This window comes from Salmo salar, chromosome 18 (assembly GCF_965601325.2).
Source record: "Salmo salar chromosome 18, fSalSal1, whole genome shotgun sequence".
Taxonomy (NCBI): Eukaryota; Metazoa; Chordata; class Actinopteri; order Salmoniformes; family Salmonidae; genus Salmo; species Salmo salar.
The window spans coordinates 79,563,553-79,577,870 of record NC_138308.1 but is presented as its reverse complement, the minus strand read 5'-3'; the positions used below and the strand labels follow the sequence as shown (position 1 = coordinate 79,577,870).

The 14,318-nt window shown below is 41.4% G+C and overlaps 1 protein-coding gene across 1 annotated transcript; it reads right to left on the bottom strand.

The window, feature by feature from the left end:
* Positions 1-6,835: 6,835 nt before the first annotated feature.
* On the bottom strand, positions 6,836-14,118 carry LOC106577767 (interferon-induced very large GTPase 1). The gene is made up of 4 exons (XM_045700587.2): positions 14,103-14,118; positions 13,729-13,986; positions 12,883-13,143; positions 6,836-12,772 (listed from the first exon to the last, which is right to left on the bottom strand). The coding sequence occupies exons 1-4, from the start codon at positions 14,116-14,118 to the stop codon at positions 8,085-8,087; spliced, it is 5,223 nt and encodes a 1,740-aa protein (XP_045556543.1). The 3' UTR covers positions 6,836-8,084.
* Positions 14,119-14,318: the final 200 nt, after the last annotated feature.

Here is a 14,318-nt window from a genome sequence, read left to right as displayed (position 1 = left end):
AACAAAGTACTTTCTTCTGAAACTCGTCAGTTTATTCTTGTTCTGAGAAATTAAGGCTATTCCATGCGAGAAATTGCCAAGAAACTGAAGATCTGGTACAACGCTGTGTATTACTCCCTTCACAGAACAGCGCAAACTGGCTCTAACCAGAATAGAAAGAGGAGTGGGAGGCCCTGGTGCACAACTGAGCAAGAGGACAAGTACATTAGAGTGTCTAGTTTGAGAAACAGACGCCTCACAAGTCCTCAACTGGCAGCTTCATTAAATAGTACCCACATAACACCAGTCTCAACGTCAACAGTGAAGAGGCGACTCCGGGATGCTGGCCTTCTAGGCAGAGTTGCAAAGAAAAAAACACATCTCAGACTGGCCAATAAAAATAAAATATTAAGATGGGCAAAAGAACACAGACACTGGACAGAGGGAGATTGGGAAAAAAGTGTTATGGACATACAAATCTGTTTGAGGTGTTCGGATCACAAAGAAGAACATTTGTGAGATGCAGAAAAAATTTAAAGATGCTGGAGGAGTGCTTGACGCCATCTGTCAAGCATGGTGGAGTCAATGTGATGGTCTGGAGGTGCTTTGGTGGTGGTAAAGTAGGAGATTTGTACAGGGTAAAAGGGATCTTGAAGAAGGAAGTCTATCACTCCATTTTGCAACGCCATGCCATACCCTGTGGATGGTGCTTAATTGGAGCCAATTTCCTCCTACAACACAACAATGACCCAAAGCACAGCTCCAAACTATGCAATAACTATTTAGGAAGGAAGCAGTCAGCTGGTATTCTGTCTATAATGGAGTGGCCAGCACAGTCACCAGATCTCAACCCTATTGAGTTGTTGTGGGAGCAGCTTGACCATATGGTACGTAAGAAGTGCTCATCAAGCCAATCCAATTTGTGGGAGGTGCTTCAGGAAGTATGGGGTGAAATCTCTTCAGATTACCTCAACATATTGACAACTAGAATGCCAAAGGTCTGCAAGGCTGTAATTGCTGCAAATTGAGGATTATTTGACGAAAGCAAAGTTTGAAGGACACAATTATTATTTCAATAAAAAATCTTTACTATATTTCCTATTCCTTTTGCCACTCATTTCATGTATGTTTTTATGGAAAACAAGGGCATTTCTAAGTGACCCAAACTTTTGAACGATAGTGTATATAATTATTTGATTTTTATTTTCAGGGAGCACCCTCAGCACCCCTACTTCCCACGGCTATGGCTGAATGTACACCCCTTCAAATTAGTGGATTCGGCTATTTCAGCCACACTCGTTGCTGACAGATGTACAGAATTGAGCACACGGCCATGCAATCTCCATAGACAAACATTGCAGTAGAATGGCCCGTACTCAGTGACTTTCAATGTGGCACCGTCATAGGATGCCACCTTTCCAACAAGTCAGTTCGTCAAAATTCTGCCCTGCTAGAGCTGCCCTGGTCAACTGTAAGTGCTGTCATTGTGAAGTGGCAACATCTAGGAGCAACAATGGCTCAGCCGCGAAGTGGTAGGCCAGACAAGCTCACAGAACGGGACACCCAGGGGCTGAAGCATGCAGAGCGTAAAAATCATCTGTCCTCCATTGCAACACTTACTACTGAGTTTCAAACTGCCTCTGGAAGCAACGTCAGCACAAGAACTGTTCGTCGGGAGTTTCATGAAATGTGTTTCCATGGCTGAGCAGCCGCACACAAGCCTAAGTTCACCACGCGCAATGCCAAGTGTCTGCTGGAGTGGTGTAAAGCACGCCGCCATTGGACTCTAGAGCAGTGGGAATTCCATTCTCTGGAGTGATGAATCACGCTTCACCAACTGGCAGTCTGACGGCCGAATCTGGGTTTGGCGGATGCCAGGAAAACACTACCTGCCCCAATGCATTAAGCCAACTGTAAAGTTTGGTGGAGGAGGAATAATGGTCTGGGGCTGTTTTTCATGATTTGTGCTAGGCTCCTTAGTTCCAGTGAAGGGAAATCTTAATGCTACAGCATATAATGACATTCTAGACGATTCTGTGCTTCCAACTTTGGGGCAACAGTTTGGGGAAGGCTCTTTCCTGTTTTAGCATGAAAATAGCATGAAAAAAGCATTTCAAAACAGAATGGAAGTACTTAAATCTGAATAATTTTGTTTTTAAGAGAGTGTTGTGAAAACACTTTTTGGTGTTTCAGTGCATGTAAAAGGCAGCATCAAAACACAAAAGGAATGTGTTGGCAGACTGTGTCTCATTCAATCAAATTGTTTTCAATTTCTAATTGGTTTATTGCATAAATATTGATTGTTGACTTTCAGTTTTAAAGAAGACACTGGGAAATAAATAGTTTAAGGGTAGACTTGGTCACTTATTATAGGCCACAATTGCCAGGCCCATTGTGAGATTATAAATAATGTTACAATCAATATGTGTAGGGCTATGTAAGTTATAGCAGAGGTAACATGTGTAAATGGGTACTTCTTTACTGGTATTCATGTGAGGAGGTGGATGTGAACCCGGGTCTCCTTCTTGTCAAAACAATGCCTTAGTCCACTTAGCCAGTCTTCAGGACTGCACTGTTGTTCCGAACCGCCCTTGTTACACTGAGCACATGGGGCCCGATTCAGACTTGAGATATGTAGACTTAACATAGGATCAATAAAACATGGACTTCAATTCATGTTAAATCCACTTATCTTAAAGGGGAAATCCGCAGTAGCTACATCAGTTTTTGGATTAATGATATGTACCCATTGATTCTTGAAGAATATAACTTATAAATGCCTTATGAGCTTAGTTCAACCGTAGTATCCCATCAGAATCCAAAATCTAAACTTGTCTTTCTCCAATGTTTGTAAACAAAGAAAATGTAACAAACTCTGTATATAAACCCTGTAAAACATGGTTAAAACTATCATTTTTATGCCATGGATGGTCAGTCCTTGCATCCACAGCGCTGTCTATGAATTTGAGAGTGGTTACATTTCTCTGGCCCCATCCCTCAGCTTTTTAGCAAAACCTGTGTGGGACAACGCTTTGTTAAAGCATGAATAGGGACAATAGAGAATATTTATATCTGAAATTCCACCTTTATTGTTTCTGTGCTTTGTTTAGACAGATTAGAAACAGGAAGAGATAGATAAGGAGTGAAAGTGGACAGGCAGAAGTGGGAAGTTAACCCCCGAATGCTGGGGCAGTAAAATGGCAAATTTCTTTGGAATTACAAAATGAAATAATAATAATTAAAAAAACAGGACACATCTAACGGGGCACATGCCCTTGTACCCGCTATGGGCATGACACCTCTGGGTGTGAGCACACCAGACATGCAGATGAAACTCTCCAAAACAATCCTAGAAAGTATGTGTCAATGAAAACGTGAGAACACAATTTTATCACACTGAGTTAAACAGCCATTTTGATTCATTCATCAGTTTTCATGATGCTACATGTAGTTATTAATTGACACGTCATTGTTTTACCCCTTATCGTGCACTTGTTTTTTTTTATATAAATGAAGGCCTGCTTTAGTTAATACTGCTGGCTTGTTTGCCTACTAGCTTTATGAGCTTTACCTACTGTTTGATGTGTGACCCACATGTTAAACACTAAATACCACTGCCAATTTAGCATGTTCTACCATTGGCCTACCACACCACATGTTGTATGCTACAATAAATACCACTTCCAATTTAGCATGTTCTAGCATTGGCCTACCACACCACATGTTATTGCATCCTACTTTTGACATTCATATTGTTATCTTGTTGCTATATTTGCATAGCTTAATCACGTAGGCATTTTGCATATTTCTATTAATGTTTAATAACTGTGTTATGACAATTTGCTTTGGAGAAATCTAAGATTTCTAAGTAGCCAATGTCACTAGGTGAGTGGAAGGTAGCAATTAGACTTGTTCTTTATGCACCTCAAACATAGCAATAGTGGTTACCTTGAATGAATGTTGATCCGTAGAGTTGACTGTAGCGATCCTTTGTATCTTGTTTGGCGTTTCTAGCGTTTTCTTGCATTCATTTGCATCAGTTTGATTGTGGTAAGAACCGTGAGCTCTCCCACCATCCACACATGCCATACATTCAAACATCTGTGTGTTTATAGATCCCTTGATGTGTGTTTACCACCACCATTTATCTGCACCTAATGGTCTGGAGTGTAATTGCCCGAATACGTCCATAACACAAGATACACCCAAATTGGCTCCAACAAATTCTATACTCACATTGCCATTTCTTAATATTATAGCATAATTATGCACTCATGTACTATCATTATTGCTTGTTATTATTTGCTATTTCTGACTCCCTGCAGAAAAACATACATACTATGTTACCCACCGACTGACCAATCCTAACCAAAGCCAAGCATCTAACTCAACTGTACTGTGATTCAATCCATCTGAACAACCTTGCCATGTACCATCATCTGAATATAAAGACTCAGGGCAGGACATTAGCATAATGGATGACTGGTAGATCGTACTGAGCCCTGGGTTGAAGTTTGTATAAGTGCTACTGCTAACAGAACATACGACTGCTATTCGTAATAAAAACAAGGACCTCTTTCATATTGCGCACCACTGCATAGAAGCCAACCATGGCTCACCTTCCTCCCTGCGCATTGTAGCCATAGAAAACAGCCAAATTTCACCAAGAGGAAGTGACATCTTACGTAAACTAAAACAGAGGCATTCTGGCAGTACCCCTTAGACACCCTGGATCCTAATGGGCTAAACAATTATTTTTTGGTTCTAGAATGTTGCCTTGATTTTGTTCGGGTCTCTGTGTCTCCGTTTTCACATATCACCTATGTATATACTTAAGCAATAAAGCACAAGGGGGTGTGGTATATGGCCAATACACTACAGCTAAGGGCTGTTCTTATTCACGGCACAATGCGGAGTGCCTGGATTCAGCCCTTAGCTGTGGTATATTGGTCATATACCAAAAACTCCCGAGGGGCCTTATTACTATTATAAAATGGTTACCAACATAACGAGCAGTAAAAATACATGTATTGTCATACCCGTGGTATACGGTCTGATATACCACGGCTGACAGCTAATCAGCATTCAGGGCTCGAACCACCCAGTTTATAATTTATTTTGTCGTGGCCTAAGAGACATGATTTCTCTTACTATTTTTTTGTGCTATAATTTGTTGTTTACCTTGAATTGTATTATTTTCTTACATTGTTGACTCAATGGGCAACTAGGCTATAAATAAGAGCTAAGTGCAATGGTCAGGTCACTCTGAGGAAGACGTCAGCTGGACGTCGAAACGACAGTCACGTTCTCCTCCTGTACAATGGATTAAAGTAAGCTAAATAAATAAATCAACCTCTACATTTGTTTTACTGAGTTCTCCAACGCCTTTCTGCCTCAAATTAGTCCTTTTGAAAGTTTTTCTTGGTAAGCCCTTCTCGTTACTGCTAACAAGTTTTGTATAAGTGATGCTGCTAACATTAGCATTCATTGCCGGTATTTATTTTCAATTAATGTGAAATATAATGCCATATTTCTGTTGATTTGGAAGAATATTAATATGATACATACCTTACATATCGTTGAACTATCTTACTTTATCAATATTCAAATGTGAAAGACCTGTTAATGTTTGGTCATTTGATAATTTGCAAATAAAAGACTAAGCATTTGAAGCTTCAAAATCATGTCTTGGAAAAAGTGATTTTGTACTCATTAATTATTATTCTGGACAAACTTAATTTGTGTTTTCACAAAACGATCTCTTCTTGTGTCCTTTGTTTGAGCATAATACGGTACTTTTGACTTTTTGGAATTACCAATGAGGATTTTATAAACACACCATATAAGAGTAGGGAATATACAATAAGAGGAGGGACTCCCATTTACAGTACTTGGAAACTCCAGAAGAAAGGATCTAATTCTGAATTACACAGGACTCGAAACACCAGGTGTTTTCAACCTTTTCTGGGTTTGTGCTCCCAGACTCAGGCAAGGTGTTGCACAACTCTTGATTATGTGGTGTTACAACACACCATGTCATGTTTGAGAACACCTCAGGATGAATGTTTCAGTACATCTTAAATCTGCCCCAATACCCTAACAACCATGTGTTTCAATACTCCAGCAAAGTTAAGGTTTTGTCTACTTTAGGGTGGTGACAGCTCAGTTGCCACTAGTTTTAGTGTTACAAAACACTTCATTTTAACAGTTTACTATTGTTGGGGTGGCAGTTAGCCTAGTGGTTAGAGCATTGGGCCAGTAACCGAAAGGTTGCTAGATCAAATATAAAATCTGTCGTTCTGCCCCTCAACAAGGCAGTTAACCCACTGTTCCTAGACCGTCATTGTAAATAAGAATTTGTTAACTGACTTGCCTCGTTAAAGGTTAAATACAATTTAAAAAACGACTTCTACAAGGTCAACTGCACCCCAGGACTGGGGGTTGCCACCTTTGGGGGGTATGTCTCCTTTGGGATGAACTCTGAGCTCTAGGCGTCCAACAACGCCCTCAATATAGTTCATATCTGGATGGGCCGGCCCCTAGGAGACCCCTTGGCCTTTATGGTGAAGTAGAGTGACAATGGTCACCCTTCGTCTCCCTGCCCTCAGTGAGCTGTCATCAAAACATATGCACTGTAATGCACTGTAAACCTAAGCCTGCCTATCTAACATTATTGCATATCATTTCTAACCTCTTGCTCTGAATCTGAACCAGAAAGCATTTTACTTCGGTCATTAAAAGAAACGAACCAACAACAAGAAAATCAACAAAAACATCCAAAGTATATCCAAGATATTTCTGAAGATATTGATTTATTTAAATTTAAAAACATTTTAAGTTTATTTGACAAGGGCCATGTACAATTGCAACATATGTCTCACAGAAAATGTGATGAATGAAACTCAAGTTGTCAGCCTTTTGTTTTCATTCTCTCATGACTGTGCTATGTTGTTTGTGCTACCACTGCAATAAACAGCTACTTGATTTTGTAATATTGAACTGGTAGTCCAGTACATTTATTACATCGGCTTTTATGTTGTATTCAATGGAACCTAATTTTCTCTAAATATATAATCATTGAATACATTTTACATGGGAACTTTTACAACAATTGGTGTAGCCTACTTTGTTAAAAGACATTCATAGCAGAGTGTTGACTGCAACACGTCAACAAACTGGACCAGTTCAATGACAAACTGTTAAGATTATTTTTCATTAATATATTATATAAGAAAGTGATTAGTTGATTATGGAATATATTTGGTGGGAACTACTTATACAGTGAGAGGCATAGAGATGATTGTGGTCTCAGAGAACACCACAATGTTCAAATGTAATAGTTTCTCAACACTTTCCTGAATCACCTAAGTGTAAGTAAAAATAAAAAGGTCAGACCAATGCTTGATTTTACCTAACCCAATGAATGTTACAGAAAAATTAAATATAAATCCATTCACCGCATACTGTAAGAACCCAAACATTAAATGGCTGATATTCATAGACAGAGTTATGGATGTTTGAGGCTATATAGTGTTTGTTTAAATGTTCTTTGTTTACAAACGTTGGGTGTAAAACAAGCTTATATCTTGGGTTTTGATGGGGTACGACAGTTGAACTAAACTCATGAGGCATTTATAAGTTACTGTATATTCTTCAAGAATCAATGGTTACATATGATGATTCATTTCTAAGTCCAGAAATGGATTTAGCAACTGCTGATTGCCCCTATAAAGCATTGGAAAATAGATTCCTTGTTGATCGTTGTCAGTGCCTACCAAGTAGACACATCAAGTTTAAGGACTGATGTATCTTTTGCGAATTGCTTTCAAGCTATGCAAAAACAGAGTAGTGACAAGTAGTTGAGGCACAGTGTATAACAGATTATCATTCCAGCCCCCATTCCAAGGCTCTTCAATTTAGAGAACATACTGCTCATGAAGCAGATGGCAAGGACCACGGTTTTGATTGTGAAAACGTACATAAACAGATACAGAAAAATTCATATTTGAAATCTGACATTTATTCTTGCAGGTAATGTCTTTTGTTAGACTATGGCCCGACACCATTGTTCATTATATTACAATTCCTATTTGAGGTAGAGGCTCTCACTTGATGCTAAAAGACTCTTTGAGGCTTTTTTCTGCCTGTTCCTTTGTGATCAATTTCCAGGCAGGTGGTGTTTTTGCTGGGAGTGCGTCATATTTTCTGGCAAATTCATTGTTGAATTTTGCCATCACATATTTCCAGTAGTCTGAGGCCTCGATGCTAGGATCGGCCGGGATATGCCAGTTGGGGAAAATCTCTCTGTACTTTTTGTAAGGATGGTATTTTTGTTTTGTCTCGTAGCATTGGAATTGTTGCTCACTGAACACAGAGGAGGAGCAGATATCAGTCACGAGTTTCCTTGAGTACACAAACCTGTACTGGCCCAGACCCTGTGGTCTGTGTATTGAGGCACAGTGGTCTGTGTGGGCCTCTCCTCCTGCCTCGCACGGTGCCTTGCAGAATGGACACTGCTTCCCACAGCCGAACACTCTTTTGAAAAGAACATTCTGTGGTTTAATCCTCAATTGTTCCAGTTTTCTCTGTGCATCCACTCCCTCTTGGAACTTGGTCCTCAGGGATTGTTCCATTTCTTCAACAGATGTTTTGAGACAGTGGGCAAACTGCTCTTGTTCAGCATTATTGAGGATCATGAAGGCACTCAGAGCATCCTTGGGAATGACCAGTGTATCTCCAAGCTCCCTGCAAATGTTCTGAATGAAGTCCTCAAAGTTGCTGTTTTTCTTGGTTTGGGCCGTTGTGATGGCATCCGTTATTTTCTTGACGATTGCTTTCAGATGTTTGTCTTCCAACTGAAACATTTTTTGTCCCTTTGAAAAGCGCTCCCTGATTTGATCAAATATCCAATCCTTGACAAACTTTTCATACGAACAAATGTAGCTGTCATAGTTCTCAAAGTTTAATTCTGAAAGCAAATGTTTCAAGATTGAGTACTGGAAAAATGCACGAGTGCTGAATTGAAGGGCATTTTTTCCTGTCAGCATTTCATCAACGATATCTGGACCCAAGGAATGGGCAACACTTTCTTCCAGTGCAGGTCTGAGGCAGAGGCATGTGAATTCTTTCGCTTTTTTCTGACACTGGTCTCGTTCATTGAACAAGTCCTTGAAGTCAGAGCAGTACTTGTCTTTGTACAGATCAAGGCATCGGCGTGGGTCATTGACTTCTATGAAATGTTCATGCATTTGCTGAAATTTCCTGGCTGCAACTCCACAGATATGTAGTTTTAGTAACACTTCAAATTTGACATCAGTCTCAAGATCTTTGTTGGCTTTTAATCTTTCCTCAATCATGTGTAGGATCTCCTGAATATAATTCTCATGGTAATCTGTTTCCCTTTCCACCTGCTCCAACACAAATTGTCTGCAAGCCTCTATGAGGTTGTCAGCCATCAACTGGGTTTTCTGTGTGTGTTCATCCAAGTGAAGCCATTGTTTTACTTTCCTTACAAACCCATCAGAAGGCACTTTGAATGGCTCTTTTCCAAAATGTTCCAGCTTTACTCTAGCTATCATTTCATTCACAGAACTTCCCTTCCGGGTCAAGTTTGAACGGAGCTGGCGAAAAATCTTTCCAACAATGTTTTCCTTCTTCAATCCTGGGAAGGACAACTTCTGCACAGTTTCATGCCACATCTGATCAAAATCTCTCTCTAGTTCCCGATCCGACTTCTCAGATTTGCTCTTCCTGCTTTCCTCAATCAATCCCAGAACATTCTCTTCTATTCTTGCTGTGTGGGTCTTATTTATTGTGTCCAGATTGTTCATTCCCTGTCTGATCTCAGCAGCTGAATCAAGTTGATTCAGCACAGAGTTCTCCATTTCTCGTCGAAGGCTTTTTGCACTGTTGGAGAAGACCTCTCTGTACCCCTCCACTAGATGCACATGGCCTTCTGTCTGTTCATAATACTTGGTCAAGTTGTCAAGAATGGTCTTCTCCCATTTGGAAAGCTCAAACAAAGCTTTGTTTTTCAATTTGCCAATAAAGTCTTTCATGTCTGATGCCTCAGATTTCACAGTGATTGTCCCAAAGTTGGAGATCCTTGTTTCAGCATTTGTTACCCAAGTATACATGTGCTTTCTGAATGACCATTCCCATTTGTGGAACTCAGTGCACAACTTCATGTAGGCATCAGCCACTAGACTGTTTCTGAAGCTAAAAATGAAGTTTTCATACTTCACAGCATTCCACAAGCTTTTTGTCCACTCCAGAAACTCTGTTATGTTGTTTCCAGAGGCCTCACATTTCTCCAAGACTTCAATCATGTTTTTTTTAAACTCGTAGACGGACTCGCTGTACCCAGCGTTGACAGGTGCCATTGGAGGGTTTCCATGCCAAAGTCCAGGGATGTACCAGTTACCAGTCTCTGGGTTGTACTCCATTACATCAGTGAAGATCTTGTTCTCTTCTTTGTTTTCCATGCTGGCTGCTGCCTGGGTCATCTCGTTCAATTTCTCCAAGAGCATTTTACGGTCTCTCATGTTCTTGTCGTGTGCCGAGACATCTGCCACATTCTGGTGGACAAACAGACACTTGGGCTTCTTTCCCACCTCTTTCATCCGGAGAAAAGCATGGACAACAATTTGAAGGATGTCCTTCATCTCGGTTGAGTTCTCCATGGCAATATTGATTATTGTGACATCACTCAGCCCAACAACTAGAGTGGCTAGCTCGTTGTCATGCTCAAAGCTGTCATCCAGCTGTGCAAGCTCTGGTGACTTCAGCCCTTCTGTGTCGATGATCACTAAAAAGTCGCAGTTCAGCTCTTTCTTGAAGTCCTCTTTGACTTTGATGAGAAGCAAGAAAGCCCCTCTTGTGCATCTGCCGCTACTGACTGCGAACTGCACTCCAAACATAGTGTTCAGTAGAGTGGACTTTCCCGTGCTTTGAACACCTAGAACCGTTACCACCAGGATCTTGTTCTTCGGCTGCACCAAGACATTGAGCTGATGCAGCACATCACTCACCCATCTCAGAGGTATGTTGGACGCGTCTCCGTCCACCAGCTCCAGAGGGAACCCATCCAGAAGCAGCTCAGCACATAGTCTGGGCAGGTGCTGCAATTGTTGCCGTGACTCTTCAGTTTCGCTCAGTAAGACCGCAGATTCGTACAGTTGACCCATTTCCCGTAGGAAATGTTCAGTTCCTAAAGAACTGTTTGAAATCTGTCTATCAAGGTATACAATTTCTTCTTTGGTTTCAGATGAGTTCTGAGACTTTTCTTTGTACAGCTCCCTAAGGCCAGAAAGGTTTTTACGAGACAGATTGTCCAGGTTCATTCGCATCCATTTCAAGAAGTAGGACCTCTCTAGCCCTGTGCCTGATATTCCATGTATGAAGCAAGTCATTGCCTCTGACATGTCATACCTCCTTTGCTGTTCCCTAAGTTGTCTTTTCTCTGCTTGCAGTTCATTTTTGTACGTCTCAATGTTCATCTCCCCAGCTTTCCGCAGTCTGCATTCCTCTTTCTCTAGACGTGCCAGCTCCTTCCAGATCTGTCCTTGCAAGGGAAGATGTATTTCCTTATACTGTGGTGTGTCATTAATTTTTGACGTGATTGCATCAGCATTTTGCTTGGCAATCTGACATTCTTGGCAGTCCTCATCAACCAAGATCCCAAGCTCGTGTGCCACTTCAGCCATCTGCTCCAATGGCATTTTAGAACATGAACTCTTGATCACCTCACCAACTGTGTTTCGCAGGTTCTTCACAAAGTCTGCATCATTCATCTGTTTGGTTTTCAGGATGATGTTGCTTTTCTTCAAGTTCAACTCTGCTGCTGTTTTCTTTAAAGCATCAATGCTGAAACTCTTGCTCTGTGGGTTACCCACCAGAAACAGCTGTGCCTTGGTGTGTTGGCTGGTCAGTAGCTTGTACTTGTTGTCCAGGTTGTCAAAGAACACAAAGACTGCTGCAGAGGTCTGACAAAGAAAGGAGTACTGGGTCTCAAAGGAACTGATGTCCCCTCTCAGATTGGTTACAGCAACAGCTTCACCAAAAATGTCAATGTTTTTTTTCCCACTTGGGAGGTACCAGCTTATCTCAACCAATCCATTGGATATCCTCCTTGGACTATCACCGCATTCCATATCGTGGTGGACAAATGTGTCGTGATACTGTTGTGGATTACTCAGAAGCTTGTTCAGAATCTGTGACTTGGACACCGAGCACTCACCCAATCTGACAAAAGAGACCATGGGGAGGTCAGAGAGAACAATCCTGTCTTCAACAAATCCTCTTGGGTCTGCCAATGAATGAGGTCTGAACTTCTTGACAATGTCTCGCATTGCCCAAAGCATGAGCATACACTTTTCTGTGTCACAATTGGGGAGAAGCAGGGGCACAGAAAACTGACACATTGACATTTTCAAAGCCATCTCTTGCTGCAGAAAACCGTTAGAGCACAGAAAGAGAGCCGTCACAACGTCTAAGGGGTTCACAACATTACTAGAGTTCAAGTTATCAACCAGACTCTCCAGATCTAGGTCAATGTTGCCAAATGAAGCATCGCAACTTGTCTCACCTCCTGATGACGTACATTTCACACTCCTAGCTGTTACATTAACCATCATCAACCTCTTCAGGAAAGTCCATGGCACGGCTGAGAGAGTCTGAGCGGGTTCATCTGTGACGGTCTTCTCATCAATCTGCAGCACGGTGCTCAGGGTGAGCTTCTCTGTGTAGTGTTGCTCCAACCCCAGGTCCAACAGCAAGCTTTCCAGGTGGGTTTCTGTGGGGGAAAGAGAAGGGTTTCAGATCTGTGCTCCTTGGTTGTCAATCAATCCATTAGAAAACATCCTCCTGTCAAAGAAACACAGTGTAAATTCTTAATACACTCACTTGTGCGTGCATATGTCACAGCAGACTTGCTTTGGGTCCCGTTCTTCAGCATCGTAGAGATGTGGAAGGAGTATTTGACACCTGGACTCAGACTGGAGAACGTCAGGGTGTTGGATACAGTTGTTATCTTCTGGACTTCCTCTCCGTCACAGGAACAGGTCACGAGACATGCCTCAGGAACACCAACACGTTTGTCCCAACTCAGAGACACTGATTCACTGCTGACATGATCTATCTTTATCTTTTCGGGTGGCACAGGTTCTGCAAAAAGGACAAAAAAGGACCCAATTCAATTATATCTGGAAAAATGAAAACACAAGTTAAACATAATTCTCCCTGTAATGCAAGAGGTGTCACGACTTCCGCCGAAGTCTGCTCCTCTCCTTGTTCGGGCGGCTTTCAGCGGTCGACATCACCGGCTTTCTAGCCATCGCCGCTCCATTTTTCCATTGTTCCATTTGTTTTGTCTTGTTCCCTGCACACCTGGTTTACATTCCCTAATCACACTGCATGTATTTATTCCTCTGTTCCTCCCCCATGTCTTTGTGTGGAATTGTTTTTGTTACGTGTTCGTGTGTACGCGCCAGGCTGGGTTTTTCCCCGTTAGTCCGTGGCTTTTCACGAGGGATGCTTATTGTACAACATTTGATAATTTTGTGTGACTGTTTCGCGCATTGCACTGTTACCTTTGGCTGGAGGTTTTGACGCAGTGGCGTCTGTCTGTTTTATTTGCCTCTGCCTTATTAAAGTGTCCGCCTGTTCACAACTCCCTGCTCTCCTGCACCTGACTTCTCCACCAGTAGTGCACACCATTACAATAGGACATGTTTCAATCATTGTACTTACTTGTATACATGGATACTGTGACCGATGCTCTCTGATTCCTATCGTCACTGACCAATGTGACGCTGAAAGTGTACTCTGTCCCTGGGTACAAGCCTTTCACGTCAGTGCTGTTGGATCCTTGGATCGACAGGATCTCTCTCTGGGTGTGGCAGGAGTAGGTCAATTCGTACCTCTGTGCCGGGTCAAAAGGAAGCCAGCTCAGAGAAATAGAGTCACTGCCAACATAGTGAACTGTTATTTCTCCGGGGGAGGAGAGCTCTGTGGAAGAGAGCAAAAAGCTATTAAAAATAATGTTCATCTCTGGGAAAGAGTTGTAGCAGCTAAGGATGGGCACAGTTATTCGAATATCCGAATGGAGGTTAGTATTCGATTACTTGTGTGAATGTTCATTTTTGGAGAAAATGAATTGTAGGCCTATTATGACAATGAAAAAGCTTTGTGTTATACAATATTATCATTGTGACATTGTTACACACAGGGATATACCATGAAATTTGAAATTCTTAATTTAATAAAACACATTTTTATGATGATGGTATGAAAAGGTTATGAATAAATGCTATTTCTGTACCCTGTATTATCGCTACTGT